At 37.2% G+C, this 16,475-nt stretch overlaps 1 protein-coding gene across 6 annotated transcripts in view; it reads left to right on the forward strand.

The window, feature by feature from the left end:
* The window catches only part of SLX4IP (SLX4 interacting protein), an 84,755-nt gene that overhangs the window by 56,337 nt on the left and 11,943 nt on the right, over positions 1-16,475 (forward strand). For all 6 annotated transcript variants that reach the window (XR_015708023.1, XM_087773687.1, XM_087773688.1 and 3 more), the window contains 2 exons: positions 5,081-5,158; positions 7,905-7,993. Coding sequence is in view for 5 of the 6 variants with exons in the window: in XM_087773687.1 (XP_087629813.1) it covers positions 5,081-5,158; positions 7,905-7,993 (167 nt within the window). In the remaining variant the exon portion in view is untranslated. The remainder of the gene's footprint in view (positions 1-5,080; positions 5,159-7,904; positions 7,994-16,475) is intronic.

Below are 16,475 nucleotides of genomic sequence, written 5' to 3' on the forward strand. Positions count from 1 at the left end.
GAAGGTTTTAGATAGTGTGCCATGTCCAGCTATCAGTGTTCTGATAGCAGAGAGGATTCTGCTAGGCATATCGTGTCCTGTCTTCATCAGATTTAAAGGTTAAGGTCTTTCTTCCAGTCAGCGACCCTGTTCCCTGATAGGAACTAAATCTTGTACCCACATCCTTGATGGGACAGATCTCTCACCTATTTGCGTTGGCAACTGGCCTGTGCTCAGAAGATTTAGCAGACAGAAGAACAGCACTAATACTAACAAAGTTGTGAAAGACTAAGGAGAACAAAAAAAAAAAAAATCAGTAATCTATTTTTGTTCATAGTTGGTTTAAGCTGACTGTAAGGCACCCTGGAAAAAGACAGAGGCAAATTACATCACTGAATTTATTTGCAGGTGTAAGAGTTCGCAAGATCAGACCCTGCAGCAATACTCATTCAATACTGCACCCAAGTCTTTTTTTTTTCTCTCCCTCTCCCCCCCCCCCCTTTATGTATATAAATTTAATGGCCTGAATGTTTTTTTTCTTAGGTATTAAACATTTTTTAAAAGTTTATGGGCTTTATTTTACATTAATTGGTACATATTTTTCTGTGTACTTGCTTGTGATGATCACTTGAAAGAATGAAAATTAAAAAAAAAAAAATTTAAAATTCTTTGAACTGAAAGCAGAATGGATGGAAAGAATGGATGCCATCCTGAGCCATTTAAGTTCTTCTGAAATCCACTATTTGGTGTATAAAAATTTGCACTAGATGAACATGCTGTTGTCATTAATTATGAAGTTGATTTTGTGTGCGTGTATGTGTCTGAGATGATACAGAAATTCTGTACCCATTCTGAACACCAGAAAAGGCTCAGGAAGTCTTGACAGCTTTTTGTGTCTGCTGTCCCTGGTCTGTCCTAGACTTGGGCTTAAACTTACATGCCAACGTTTGGTTTTGAATCTGTTCTAAATTAGAAATGGCAACCTGCTCTGGAGCACATGCTATGAACATGAACATTTGTTTTGGGAAAGGAAAGCTGCACGATTAACAGTAGGATTAGAATAAAATGTTCCTTTTTTGTTTTGTTTACAAACGATCAGGGATTTGGATTTGGTGGTGAATAATTTTAAGTGGAGAAATACGACTGCTAAAAAGCAATGTAATAATATGTCTGTAGAGCACTTTGAAGATGAAAAGCTCTATATACTGTAAACACTATTACTAGTATAGCTTAATCTGTGTGGAATAATTAATCGAGCATAAGCAAAATGTAGATTATTTTTTTTAAATGTACAATATAGTGTTTCAGAAAGTCTAATGCACCTACCTATTTACTTTCACATTGTAACATAAGAAGTCCATCCTCTTATTTTTTTTAATATCTGGTGTTGCAATGATTTACTTTGTTGTTACTTTCTAAACACAGAGGCAGTCCTAATCCAGAACAACCTGTCAGAAATGTGAAACGTCTAGGCTGGGAGGAAAAATAGATGTTTTTTAAAAGATGGTATAAAAATACTGTGCGATGACAAATAGGTGCCTGTCAGATATGGGAATGTCTGGGGGGCAGTTGGCCTTCTTAGGCTCGTACTGTGGCTTTGGGGAAGACTTGACTGAATTCAGTTGCAGAGCCATGCAGGTGCCAGATTGCGCTGGGAAGCGCACACCTGCCAGGCTGCTCCAGATAACTCAGCAGCTCAGAGGCATTTTCCCAGGCTCCCAGATGAATGGTCCGTAATAGCCGTGGGAGAGGGCTTCCCACTGCTCCACGCTGTACCGCAGCCTCTTCTTGGCAGCCTTCTGGAAGCGCAAGGCAGCTTGGCTGTGACTCCTCTGGAAAACAAGTGTTGCTGGATAGTCTTACAGTAAAGAGTAAGTGTCTGATACTTCCTCTCGGTGTCGTGGGACTATGAAATATAACAAGCAGGGCAAATTACCATTCCCTTAAAAGGCAGCACTCGCTGGTGCATATTTCAGCTGAAACTGAACTGTGGCTTTTCTAGAACCACTTTTATTCAGTCACATTTTGTGTTTCAGAGTCTATTTATTTTGTTGGGCTTGGGGTTTTTTGTTTGGCCTTTTTTTTTTTTTTTCCTTGTTTGTTTTTGGAACCTGGATCTGATGATTTAGGTGCACAGTTTTGAAGTAAGAAAAACAAAACTCCAAATCACTAGCAAAAATTTTACTCCTGCTTCTGTGTTGGCAATCTACAAATGGAGCTTTGCCTACATTGCATGATGAAGAGGAAATTGAAGATTGGGCCAACTGGGTTTGCTGGGCCCAAGATCTGTGAACTCTCTCTCTACGTTACTGGCTGCAAAACACTGTGTGTAGCTGGAGGTTAGAACTTCTATGGTGGGCTTAAAAGGAGTTAGTGATGGATCATTTGGTACATATCAGTTGGTCCCTCCTTCCAGATATCACGAACAGCAGCTTTTGGTCCTTGCTCAGTATACACCATCTTCCCTGGAGCGTAATCCACAGCTTGCCCAAAGCCAGTATATGCTAGTATATAAACAGTGTTGATGGTGGACAAGTCTGGAATTGAGAACAGACTTAGACTCATGCTGAGTAACTGTGTAGACAGGTTCAAAAGCTGCAAGTTGCATGAGGTTGTCAGATAAGAAGGTTTTCTTGTGGGGCTTCTTTTTTAGTTTCTTATTTCCTGAAGCAGAATGGTTAATTGGATAATATATTTCTCTTGAAGGAAGCAGAAAGAGGATATAACAGTTTTTATAGTTCTGCAGTAACTCTGGCAACTTTAAAATCAGGGAAGTTTTGCAAACTCCAGCTGACTATGGATTAGATCAGATGTCGCATACAAGAGGGTTTCAAAACATTTGATGAGCGTAGCTGTGTCATACTTTCAAAATATAGGTATCTTGAATGTAATGCATCTTAAAATTTTCTCACAGTTAGCAATAAATAACAGCAAATCATCTATTCAGGCTTTTTCAGCAAAGTAATATAGTAAATAGTCATGGAAACTAAAATTATTTTCTAGTGTTAGTCCCTCTGGGCTGAGCTTATTAGCTCAGGTGCACCTCCTGTGAAGGCTTTGTAAGACTTTCAGACTTGAGCTGAGACTGCAAAAATAGTGTAAAGGTGTCTTGATCTCTTACGTAATTATTTATTTTGTTAGATCTGAGGTAGGTGTTCTCTTCCAGAGAACAGTAGCTAGCTGAATCAAGGGCCTTTAAGAGGAATTTGAAACTTTGTTCAGGCCATTAGTCAATCAAATATGATTAAAAACACTTAACCTCTCAGAGAATACCAGGATAGCAAGAAAAATACAGATATACATGTCACTGATTCATAAAAGAAGTTCAGGAATGAAGTATCATGCTTTTCCCTGTGAAAAGCAAAAGATTCACACTTCTTCATTTTAAGTTCCTCTCAAGAAAAATGCATTTGGAATATCCCAGACAAATGGAGGTGGAAGGACTCTTTTAATATTTACTCTCTGTTTGAAGACTCGTTTGCAAAGTTGTACTTTTAGGAATGTTCCTTCTTCAGCGTTACGGAGGTCACAGTGGAAGATTCTATTATCACACTAATAACTTATTTATATACAGGGCAAATTCTTTGATTTGGCTAACCCTACTAACAACGCTGAAGAATTGTGGATGCCAAACTGGAAATAGCTAAAAGTAATTTTCTTTAATTGTGCTCATAAATATACAGTTAATAAAGCTGGTGGATTACATCCAAATCTTTCTCTAGTGCTCATCATTTTTAAGGGATGGTTCAACTTGTCACATCTTGACTTGATCTCGAAAAGGAAGTTAAATTTTAGGTATTTTCCCGAGGGGAAGGAAAAAAGATGGCTGATAAATTTCAAAGGGATTGATTGTGATCAATAACTATAGTTCTTAATGAGAGGTGATGCTGAACAGCACTTGATGGTGACCTCCAGGAGATCTTGTACAAGTAGGAGAGTTGTAGATTGTGCAGGAGAGGACATGCATTTTGGGGCTCGTACTTAGAAATAAGGATGCCGTGGCACTTGCTCAGTAGAGATTGAGACTGGAACAAACAAGCTTTCCTTACTTTTTAAATGGTTAGATTAGAAGAACAGCAGTAGCACTTAATTTTCTAACTTTTCTGTGCTAATTGCACCTAGAGTATCTGACTGTCTTGGAAGCAGCAATAATTTAAGTCTTGCAAAACCCATCGGAGTTACGGGAAATACTACTAACGCTCTTTTGCCCATTCATTTTAGTGAGGTGTCCAGAGAGACTATGGAGGAGGAGTCACAAATGCTAACTTCTTTCAATTTCAGTGGGAGTTAGGTTGCTAAATACGTTTATGAATCAAGTCCTAACTGATTTACTCAGGGTCATTTGGGAACTTAAGTAGAACAAAAGTAAAAGCTGATTTCCTTAGCTGCAGTCTAATAGTCTCTCTGTTGTAATATAAGCCTTTCTATCCTTTTCTTATGCTCCTGATGTACAAGGGTTTCTGTCGTTCTCAGGAATAGAAACTGAAGAAGCCTCTGTGTATGTTACAGGTATCTGCTGGGTCAGCCAGGCTAGCTCTGTCTACTTGTAGGTACTGAAGGGTTTAAATGTATGCATTTCTCACTTAATTCAATGGAATTGTAGATAATTAAGACCTTTCATGTTTGTTTGTTTGTTTTTTATAGCCAGCATTTTTTCTATCACCTTTGAGTCCATCGCCTTTCTCTAGAAGGCAGTTAATTAAATGGTCATCTGTAGTGTTCTTGCAGAATATGTGTGAAAACATCATAGTGAATAGGACTCTAACCTATTGCACTAGTGACCATGACGCCAGACTATTAAGCGGATGACATGTCTGATCAATTAACTGATTTACATTTATATCTGTGGTTGGATACCAGAACTTGGTGGTTAATAATTTGTTTAGATTTTTTCCCCTGTTCCAGATACTAATTTCTTGAGACTTCAGTATGAGCAGTTTCTTTTTAAAAATATTCCTTTAAAGTTACGTTTTCTTTTGTATTCTTGAGCTGCTGCTGCTGCTTTCTCTCAGTCCTGTCGTCGCAGACGTGCAACACTTTTGAGACCAGACTGCTCAAGATACCCTTACACTTATTATCATCCCTTTGTTTTATGTTGCAGCGAACAGTTTGCACATTACTGCCTACTTTATGAAGAGATGGGTTAATCTCCGTTGTGCTGTAGGGAAACGTTATCGTGGTAAGAAATCAGTTTCTTATAGTGTTACTTAGTATTTTGCATTTCTGGGAGAGAAAAAAAAGGGAACATAAACAAATACTTTGTCAGATTTTGGTCTACTTAATCAAAATTTCTTTCAGAGCTTGGTTTTGTTTTGTTTCGCTTTTTCCAGAGGAAGTTTCCTAAAAAGAAAAGATAAATGTTTCTTAACATATGATGAATTTTTTTAAATTTAATTTTAAATTTGTGTATGCCTTGCCCCAGGGTAATCAGCTAAGCCACACCAAATTCTGTAAGTATGATGAGACTCAGCATTTTACTGAGTCTCTGCAGGGTGAATCAACTAGAGGTTGCAGTATGAATCACTTCGTTATTGCTCGAGTGTCTTGTGACATCAACTGCGCAGTACAAGTGTATGCAAGAAAAGGCTTTCATTCACCTCAGTGCTATAAAATCTTTACATAGGTGATGTCATTGGACCAGATCTTTTTTTCATGTTTTCTCAAGCCAAGATGCTCTGTAAGGAAGTGATATCAATCCTGTCCTGCCAACAGCAATAAAAAGGAGCTATAACGATCACTGCCCATTGTGTTGAGCTTTTTGTATTAAAAAAGCAAAATGAATCAATTAGATGCCCTTATAAATACTGAATACTTGAATGGATATTTTAAAAGAATTTCTTATTTTTATAGGAATTCATTAAATTCGTAAATGTTTAAATCTCTCTTCAAATGCCAACTAGTTGTTTTCTAAGTCCGTGTTGGTTGAAGAGATTGGAGTGTTGATTTTAAATATTTCATCAAACTTGTTCTCCCAGCTTCCTGGAAGAACAGTTAGAATACCAGAGTCTCTGCATTCATGTCTCAACATTGGTTTCTGTGTACTAAATTCGAACTTTTTTTAAGCATCAATGAATACCTAAAGATACTTTCATTTTGTTAGTCAGCAATTGAGATTGTTATAAAACGTAACAATAAAAATGTCTAACTGGAATGAACTTGCCCTACTAGTGCTGCCAAAAAGAGAGGCTCTGATGCTGCAGTCAAAACTTTGCCTTCCACATGAGGTTCCTAACAAGAAAGGAACTTGATTTTGCTGGGTTTTTGCTCCCAATAAATAGCAGAATAAGCCCATATCCTGAAAAAATAAATAATTTGGCAACAATGTTTCCGTTCTGTAAGATACACCTAGTACTTCACAAACAAAAACCAGACGTTGAGCCTAATAGAAAAACAACGTTGCATACTTTAATCGGTGATGCTCACTCAATATCTAAAGTAAACTTGCCTACGAGGCTGTTTAGTGGAACCCCACATAACAAGTTCACTCCTTGCAACAGTTGTCCAGCTCTTCTTTTGTAGCCCGTTTGGAAGATGTCCATAGACCGCTCGCAGTTTGAAAGCCATTGTACTAGACCTTTGCGTGTGGCTTTTCAGGTCTCGAGGATATAAGCAGAGAAAGAATAGTCTGGACAGAAGGCACAGAATGAATACTTCCTTGGGCACAGTTTTGCTAACAGAGTTGATATTTCTGAATGGAGTATGAAAGGCTCGTATTCATTATCAAGTTATAGTAGCTTAACAAGCTACTGTGCCACTACATACGCATCTGAGGTCTCTGTGTATGCTTTTACAACCAATGGCAAATGCAAGGTAATCTGTTTCAACATCCCCATCTTTCATTGTAATGACTCTAGAAAAGTCACTGCTGGTACGCACTCAGAGGGGTTTGTCAGGTACTGATGGAGATACGCTGTTGGTGAAGAAGCAGTACCTTGTAGAGAGGCAGTAGCCCATATGGATGGCCTCAGCGTCACTGGCAAATTGTGCACATCATGCCTATACTCAATTCGTTGTGAGGAGATATTCTACCAAAAAAAGAAAAATCGATGAGGTCAGCCTCATGTTTTTTCTGCATGCCTTGTCTCTTTCTTGTCCCACAAAATAGGGTGTTATGGATTGTTTTTGAAGAATAACAAACTTTACAAATTAGTAACTCTCCTTTTATAAAACCAAACCAAACACCACCAACAAAAAAATCTGAGCTGAAAATATGACGATAGTAATCTGGAAATAACCTGATATGTAAAATAACAAAATATCCAGCTATGCTTTTTTCATAGCCTTGCTAGGTACTGAATAAAGCTTTGTCTGGTCTATTCTAATCTGAGAACCCTTCAATTTTTAATCCTTTGTAAATAGAAACTTTGTTGTGTTCATAACAAACCATGTGAACTTGAATAAAATACGTAATTCGGTAGTAGTAAACCAGTTTGTTTAATGACTTCAAAAATCACTCTAGTCAGAGTTTGAAACACTTAGCCTTATGCTGAGTTTTTCTGCCAAGTCCTGATGGAATATGTTGTGCTGTATTACAAACATAATTTACAGCTTTTGTGATGAAAAGACTCATCACCAGAAGAGCAAAAAAGAAATGATCGTTAAGTGGTTTGTCTGTTGGTTCTGTCTGGTGTATTTGTCCAGGGGTGCAGGTGGACTAATTTGCAGCCATGACTATCCTCATGGGAACTAAACTAACTCTGACTTATTGATTTTTTTGAATGGTTTAAAAAAGCAAAACAAAAGGAGGGATGGGGTGTTGAAGAGAGTAGGTAAGAAACTAGTGGAGTGCATGAAGTCAGTTAGTGTGCAATTTAAAAAATAAATTATTTTGTTTACTGAAATAGCATGTATATATGTTGTCATTATGTGTGGGTTTGAATATGGTTATAATTTTTGTAATCTTCTTTTCAATTATTTTTACATAGAGCTACGTGTGTTTCCAGACAGATTTATAGTTTGTGTCAGTAAACTTGAATCTAATCCAAGTGCTTGGACATGTGAAAATGGTGTATTGGTATGTACAAAACCGTTCTATAAATTTTCTTTATTTTATAGTTTATTATATATAGTGCTAAGATGAATATTTATATATAGATGTAGTTATTCACATATTTGTGATTCTCATCTTGGAACCAGAAAGTCATGTTAAAAGTTGGGCCAAAGTATTCAAAAAGACATCCCAAAGTGAGTCTGAAGCAGACAAAAATGGGAATTTTTGTCATATAAGCCATGTCTGAGCTATATAAGGCTCAGAGAAAAAGACCGTGTATTTAGAAAGCTAGGTATGATTTTAGCACCTTGATTTAAGGATCTTTTTTCCCTTTATATTTTGTCCTTGTAACATTGTACTTTCCAAAATTATAATGGGGCAGGTTTTAATGTCCGTGGGTTTCTTGATGTTTTCTTAGCGCTCGTTCTGCAAAACAACTCAAATGGATCAGTGCTAGCCCTGCTGGGAAAAAAAAATCCCCAAACATTTATGGAGAAAAAGGCACTGGTGGGTAGTTAAATACCATAAACAATTCTACTTAAATATTTCATCCTGAAGGCTTTATCAAGGTCAAAGGCTTATGAATTTTATGCTGCAGTTAACTGCTGATTGTCTCAGGAGTGCTCGCATTGACCCAGGTGGCCTGCTATATGGCAGGCAGTCTCTTCTGGGCTCACAGTAAGAGTCAGAATTATGTGCTGAAGTCTCTGTTTATTTTAGTAGTTTATCTTAGGTGTATTAAAGTATATTTGACCCTTGAAAAAAAAAGTTTTTCTTCTCCTCATTCAACTTAGTATTTTTTTAATATCAAGCAGGGTGTTTTTATTTATTATACTAAATGCAGATTTTATTATCTTGAGTCCTAGATTGGTAAGTATCCTTAAACATCAAAGGATCAAGCAAATGTTTTTCTCTCTCACAGAAAAAAAAAATAAATCTAACTGCTTTAGAAGTACTTTGCTATTTTGAAAATTACTACTTTCTCTGTATTGTCTTGAAAAGTACTTAGATGCTTTAAGTAGAAAATCCTGTCTCTGCATTTTGACTGAGAAATAATTTTTTTTTTTTCTTGCTTAAGTATCTCTTATGAGATATCCAGTTCCCCCATTTGGTATTTTTAATCTTTCCATAAAATAAAAGATGAGAAGTTTTCTTTAGTTTTGTTCACATAATTCTGTATAGTAAGGAGAAGGCAAATGAAAAATATAATGTTGTGGACTTCAGCTTGACTATTTCAAAATTTGATCTTGATCTATGGAAACTCGTTGTTTAAAAAGGGAGTTTAAACACCATCATGTTATTAAAAAAAAAAAAAATCTCTTACTGGGATCATAACCTAATCAATAATAGTCTTGGGAGTTTGCTTTACTTACAGATGCAATATGTGTGCATAGAACCGGCTGGAATGGTCAGTGTAGTGTTGGTAGGAGAGGGTAAGATAAATTATCCCTAAGCCATCTTCCCTGATTTGAAGAACTAACAAGATGTGAACAGACCCTCAGCAAATGTTTTGGAGTATCTTTTTAATTCTTACCACTCTAACTTAAAAGGGTCCATTCCAGACTGTTTTGTTGATCCAGAATTTCTGCACCATGTTAGTACCAAATCTGTCATATACTCCAGTTCAGTACTTTGCAAACTGGAGGAGTGTTTAATTGCCACTGAGAGGTAATTTCAAGTTTTTGGCACTTCAGAAGTAAAGGCTAAGGATCTGTACTTTGTGTGTGCACTTTTCTCTGTGCAGTTTAGCAGGGAGTATGCTTGAACTGTAAGCTAGACTACAGAAGACCACCCAGAAGACCTTTCCGTTGATATACTCCCGTGTATTCTGTCATGGGCTAAAAATGAGGCACGTGTTTTGTTTTCCTCTGTATGTTGTTTGAGTTTGAATAATTTCATAATGTTGCATGCAAGTTCTTTTAAACGTCTAATCAGCTCGCACCCTTGGTTTTGAGGGCCTGTGTTTTATAGAAGTACTTGACTATACATTAACGGACACTTTGTCACTTTTCAGTGTTGCCGAATGTCACTGCGATTGACTTAGTCAAGACTTAACAATCTTTTTTTGTTTTTTAAACTGCTTTTATGCTGGTTTATGGTTTGGGTCAAGCTTTCATTCCCGAGCTCTGTCAAGACAAGTCAGGCTCAATGCCCTGCTTTCCCATTACTTGGAACCAGTTTTATGTCAGCTTGATACACGTTTCTTTCACTTGCTGCAACTCTCTCTTTCTTCACCTATCTTCAGCACGTTATGCTTTGCCTTTTCACTGCCTTTTAGGCTATTCTTTGTATCTCTGAAATAGACTGTGCTTAAACGAAGAGTTTCAAGGGATGTAGCCAGATATGAAATGAAATTCTTATGTCCTGCATCTTAGGAAAGGTCATAGTAAGATTGCTTTTGAGATATTCACAAGCACAAACCTTAGCATCAATTGCTGAGGAAAGCAATTTGAAGCCTTCTGTGATGCATCGTGTAAGACCAAGGTAAAGGTGGATTAGGCAGTCTCTGTCAAATTAACTTTAAGCATAAACTAATAAAAGATTTGAGAGCACTTCTAAGGAGTAGAGCTGAAATAAAATAGAAGACAATCTATTGATATGTAATTTTCTGTTTTCTAGAATCTGCTTAGAAATGGGTGTTTCTGTGGTCACATCTAAAAATCAGGCTGTAATAATCATTTTGGAAGAAGGGAAATCTCTATTAAAGAAACAATACAGCAAGTTACTGAAAATATATAAGCGAGTTGGAGGTCTCAAGGAAAAGATGGAAGAATAGCCTGGCTGGTTAATGCTAAGTTTAAACATAAAACCATTGTTTCCTGTTTTGCCAAACTGTGTTTGTAATCTTGAATGGTTTTATCTTGAAAGAGAAGACAGTTTTGGGAACATGGCAAAAGAGGAAACCCAGGGAAACATATGAGAGCTCTGGAGAGATTAGTCATCTTTGTCAGTGACGACATTTTCTTGATGATTATTATGTAGAGAGCTAAAATGGAAAATTGGAAATGGGTTATCTGAAGAAAGAGTGGAAATGGAAATGGGTGGAAGCCTTATTGGAGGCTTGTGAGCATTTGAAAGTGTGCTAACAATGGAGTATTCATTGATAACCACATCGGCTTCATACTAGAATCTATGAGAGGAAGGAGTGGTAGGGAAAGCATGAAGGAGGTTAAGCTAATGATGATATTAAAGTGAAATTACCGTTCATGTGAAATCAGAAAAGAAAGTGGGAAGCAGGAGATCCTGTCTTGATGAAAAAGATCTCGGGGTTTCCACTGAGCCTTGTTAAGTTACAGAGAGTATTATACAAAAATAAAGATTCTTTTCCAAACAGAATATTTCTCTTAAAAAAAACAACCAAACAAAAAAACCTGCATAGGTACACAAGGAGAAGAAAAGCGCTAAAGATATGCCCAGTGCTTTTTAAGTCCCAAAAGAGAAATAAAAGCAAACTATTTCATCTTCTTCATACATGTCTGATTTTATAAGTTCTGTCATAGTAACATACTTCAGGTACGTTAGAGTACATTCTTAAAACTCATAAGAGCGTAAATGCCATGATTTGCTTGGATTTTGATTATGCTGGGAAGAGGCTTCTGGTTCTTTCATGAAAACGTGCGCTTAGCTGTAATTAACAGGAGACTTAACATTAGAGCATATGCTGCTGGAATAGTGTGTGTTGGAAGGCAGAACGAAACCTTTTTCAGATAGAGCAGCAATTTGTAAAGATTAGTAGAAGACTTTATGTGGAATTTAGTTATCTTAAATACTTTAAAGACTATTTTATTGTTAAGCGATATCAGATTGGGTAGGGGAAAACGGAAACGCTATGAAATACAATTGCACAATTCACGCTGTGTAAGTGCTAATCTTGGCATGGAACTCTGTGTGTGTGTGTATATATATATATAATATCACAGTTAAACTGCTGTAATGGTGGGCTACTACTGAAAAGGTCAGTCCACATCCCCTCTAGTTCCAGCTACGTATTCCTTTCCTTTCTGGTTACAATGGACCAAGTGATTCTTCAGTCGAGAATGAATTAGTTCATTGACTTGATCCAGCAGAAAATGATTTATTTGTGAAGTTTCTCTGGTTTTTACTGGAGGATTAGTTTTCAGTCATGCCAGTTCACTGAACCGACTCATCCTGTACCCACACAGTTGCCAATTGTGACACAAAAAATGTTGCAGGAGCAGGCAGCCAGGATTTGGATGAAGAGAGCAGGACCACTCCTTTAGGTAGCAGCTGATAGTTACCCTGGTTTGGAAGTAACATCCAAAACACACATTAATGTTACATTTGTTGTAATACTTGTCTTGTTGATGGTTTTTGATTTCATTATCCTTTTTTAAATTTCATAACATCTAGTTTTCATGTGTTTTCAGATGCTTAATTCTTTTCAGTCGTTATAGGAAACAGCTGGAGGAAAACTACTTAATATTAAGCTGTAGTTTGGTAACTGTATGAACAGGGTTCACTACTTTTTTCAAAAAGGTAGAGAGGGGAAACTGCACCCTAATGAACTCTATCCAAATACTACGTAGTGGAACAGATAAAGAATTGCTTTTCTTTTTGGTGAGTTTTCATTTTTGACACCTGAAGCTTCTGTCACTTTTTTCTGCTTATCCTTCGTATTCTGCTCCAGCTGATGCAAGACTGATGATAGTGAAACATGCAGTCCCTCCTGCCTTCTCTTGCCCATGTATTTTTTTCCTCAGTGTCTGTCAGTACTGGTATGTGTGGGGAGGTGGGTTAATTCATTGATCCCTCTGAAAACAAGGTGGGGTTCTTTGTTTTGTTTTTTTTTGTTGTTGTTGTTTGCATGGTTAGCTTTCAGCTGGATCACTTTGGTCAGACTCTCGCTGCGTGGCTGCATAAACGCTAGTGTTGATACAGAGACTTGGCAGGACCGTGTGTTGGGTAAGGGTAAGACTTCCCTTTCAATGTCACGATAGCTTTAAATTAGCTTGAATCGTACGACTGCGCTCTCTGAGAAACTACATCGCAAAGTAATGATACTAACGCCTTTGACTTGGTCATAAAGAAGAAAGCTACGGCAGTTTTACAACATTGCCTTTTGTCCCAGCTGTCTGCCTCTTCTCCTTGGAGATTACCACTCCTATAGCAGAGTTTGCCAAAAGGGCTCTGTGCCTGCATCTCATCTTGCTGCATATCAGTCTTGTGGATTCATGCAAACCACACTTCCCTGGTTTTTAAGCTAGTGCATTGAATTGCGGGTGGGAGCAGCTGGGGCGTGTGTGTGTGCTCCCTTCTGCCAACCCTGCAGTGGGGTAGGAACCTCCCGCAAAAGGGGAGGGAGGATACCTGAGAGCCGAAATGCTGTGAATTGCCTCAGTGAGATTTGTCTGAACTTGCCTAAGTTTCTTCTTATAGCTTACAAACTGACTGATTTATTTTCTGCATGGCAAAAGTCTAATAGCTGTCTGCTGTTTGGTATATTAATGATCCAGGGAAGTGGACAAATGATGAAATGAGATCTGACACAATTATTTCAATTAGTCAAGACTGGAGAAGGCTATGGAGAATTTCAGAGAAACCTCACAGAGATGCGCAGAGGGGCATTAGGACTGTAAATGAAAATCATCCGTTCATAAATGCACAATGTTTTTACTGAAAAGAGCAATTATGGTGTTCGTGCATACCGCTGACTGAATTAACTGTACGATCTCCGGAAAAAGGCCAAGATACTGCTACAAGGAGCTGATTTGAAAATCTTTGTTCCATAGCATTATTTATCTGAAAAGCAGGCAGAATATTAGAGTATATATGGAATGAAATAAAAAGTAATACTTAAATTGTCTTAAAGCCAATAAGTAAGTTGAATACATCTTCAATGAAGATTATGGACCTCTCATTGTGCAAAATCCAGAGGAAGGATAGCAGAAATACAAAAGGTCCTGTAACGGCAGTATAAATGATTAAGCACATAAAATGATTTCCATATGAAGCAATCTTCCAAAAGTAGGGACAAATTGAGTAATCTTTTACTGATTTTGGTAGTTGTTTCTTAGATGATTCCAGTTGATTTAAATGTAACTACTTAGCAGCGTTCACAAGATCTCATTTGTCAAAGCCTTGTGGTTATTTAAGATGTTATCGTCTGTCATCATCCTTTCACCTCCCTCATTTTCCTCTCCCCTCTCACTCTCTTGCTGTCACAGCTTATGCTGGTGGTTAATGTGGATTTGAGCTAAGATTCTGGACTTTACACTGAATGATGTTCTTTCCTCTCTGCAGACTTTGAGAGGACAGGCACCTCCAGCAAAGATGCAGGGTGGAAGGCTGGCAGTGATAATGTTTAACGCTACAGGGAGCTAAAGGTTTTATTTAGCTGCTGTGTGTCTGCGAGATTTTGATGATTCTAGGACTTAAAAAGGTTTAAATTACTTCAGTTTTTGATAATAATTCTCTATATTCCTGTTAGGCAGAGAATAGTTGACGGATCTTTTTTTAAATTGTTTTAAAGAGCAATCCGTTCCTCAGCCTCTAGCAGAAATCTGTTACGACTAATAGGAATTTCATAACTTGACTGAACAGTAAGCTGAAATATATGATGGTAAAGTTCACGGAAGGATTTTTGAACAATTTGTAGTGATTTGAAATTACTTGGAGGGACAGATCCTTAGTGTGAGCTTAGAAATCTTGGGGGGCTTTGCGGGTGGTGGTGGTAGTGTTTGTTTTGGAAACCAAGCTAAAATATTGACTAAATTGTTGAACAGTAATTATCTTCTGGGCTGTGCAGTTCTGCCTATTTTACATATTTGGCTTCTGTATAACCAGCAAGATCAAGAGTATTAGTTATTCTTTCCAAGATCTCCTACAGTTGTTAAACACTATTGTAATTGTATAAAGAGAACAGCTGTTTTTAAAATTGATGTATTCTTTTCCAGATTTTTTTTCTGTAAGAACTGAAGTTGTAAGTATATGGATCATGTTGTATATATCTTGTACTCTAAGTAGTATTCTCTTTTGTCATATAGCCCATGCTATATCTGGAAGGATAAATACAAAGTTTACGTCAGTATTACTGGTAGATGTTTAGACATCTGTACTGCTGACTGATAATCATTTGGATGTGGTAGGCAGATAGAGAATCCTCATGTCAGACTGATAAAAGCTGTTGTACAGGATTACAGGAGTGCCTTGCTTTTTCAGAGACTCGTGTGACAATTTAGTAGTAGTTTCTTTCCCTCGTGGTTTGTAAGTTGGAGAAAGGGGTCGAGCTCCACATACAATTGCTATCTTCTTATTTTATAAAGAAGTCTTTAAAGTATAAAACACGTATATTTGGCATGCATGTCCTCTTTCATAGCTACTGGAGGCAGGAACCTTAAAATTGATAGGAAAGGCTAGCTAAAGATGCATGCTTTTAAGACATTGTTTTTTCTTAAAAAAAAAAAATCAGTATTAATATGCTTTACATTTTTCTTCAGTGTCATTGAGAGAGGTTATTTTGGTTGAAAAGCTGTTGTCTTTTCCTCCATTTCTTATCAGTGGACACTTTCTCTGAAGATAGAATCTGAGTCTTGTAGCATCACTGAATAAAATCAGAATGATTAATAGCTCAATTACTTAACATTAATTTTAAGGCTTTTTGCCTTCAAGCAAATACACACAGCATGTATCACGTGCTACTCACTATGTAAATAAATTGTTTGTTTCAGGAGCACCTTCTGTGGCTTTAGAAAGTGTTATGCATGTTCTTGATATCTGTGTTACAGATGTGTATCAATTTTTAAAAAGGCCTCCCTGCAACTTTAGGTTTTTTTATCAAGTATCACGTTTTATTTGTTTTATGCCATTTACAGCTTATTATTTTCTATTTTCCATTATCTAGCAAGTGTTCAAATGCAAATCTAGAGAACTCTGAATTTCTTACATTCAGAATAGTCTGGGATTCCTGCTAATCCAAACGACTTCAAAAGCAAGAAGGCATTTTCCTCATAGACGTCATATGCTGTAAGCTAATCTGATGATGCTTTGGGGACCTTTGGAGTGTTTGGAATTGCCAGGACCTAGGTATCGAGTGAGAAACCCAGGTTCACACCTTGTATTTTGAGAAGGTGGAATGCTTATCACAGGGTCTTGTGACAGATTGGGCCAACTCTTGGACTAAATAGTACAAGACCGTAGGGACTCTTGACAAGCAAAAACTCAATAGTTAAGATCCCTGGTGTCAAATCAAAATTAATTTTGGTAGTAGATAATGAAGACTGCACTGATCCAGGAGTTAGATTTTGCTTTCTGTGCTAGGCCGCGGGTAGGTTATACAGTTCTGCTCCTCACTGCAGAGATGCAGTTTTCGCTGGTTGTTCTCTAATTTCAACTTTGAAAAGAATGTATTTTTTTAAAACCACCAGCATTCCTTAAAAATACCTATTTCAAATGAAAAATCAGTACTCCCATGTGCAACATGGAACAATCCTTAATGTTTTTTACTGGAACTTACTGACATAGAGAGCAGGACAGTCCATTTTAAAAT

The sequence above is a fragment of the Nipponia nippon genome, unplaced genomic scaffold (genome assembly GCF_047370975.1).
Source record: "Nipponia nippon isolate SJK-2023a ecotype South Korea unplaced genomic scaffold, ASM4737097v1 scaffold_4, whole genome shotgun sequence".
Lineage (NCBI taxonomy): Eukaryota > Metazoa > Chordata > Aves > Pelecaniformes > Threskiornithidae > Nipponia > Nipponia nippon.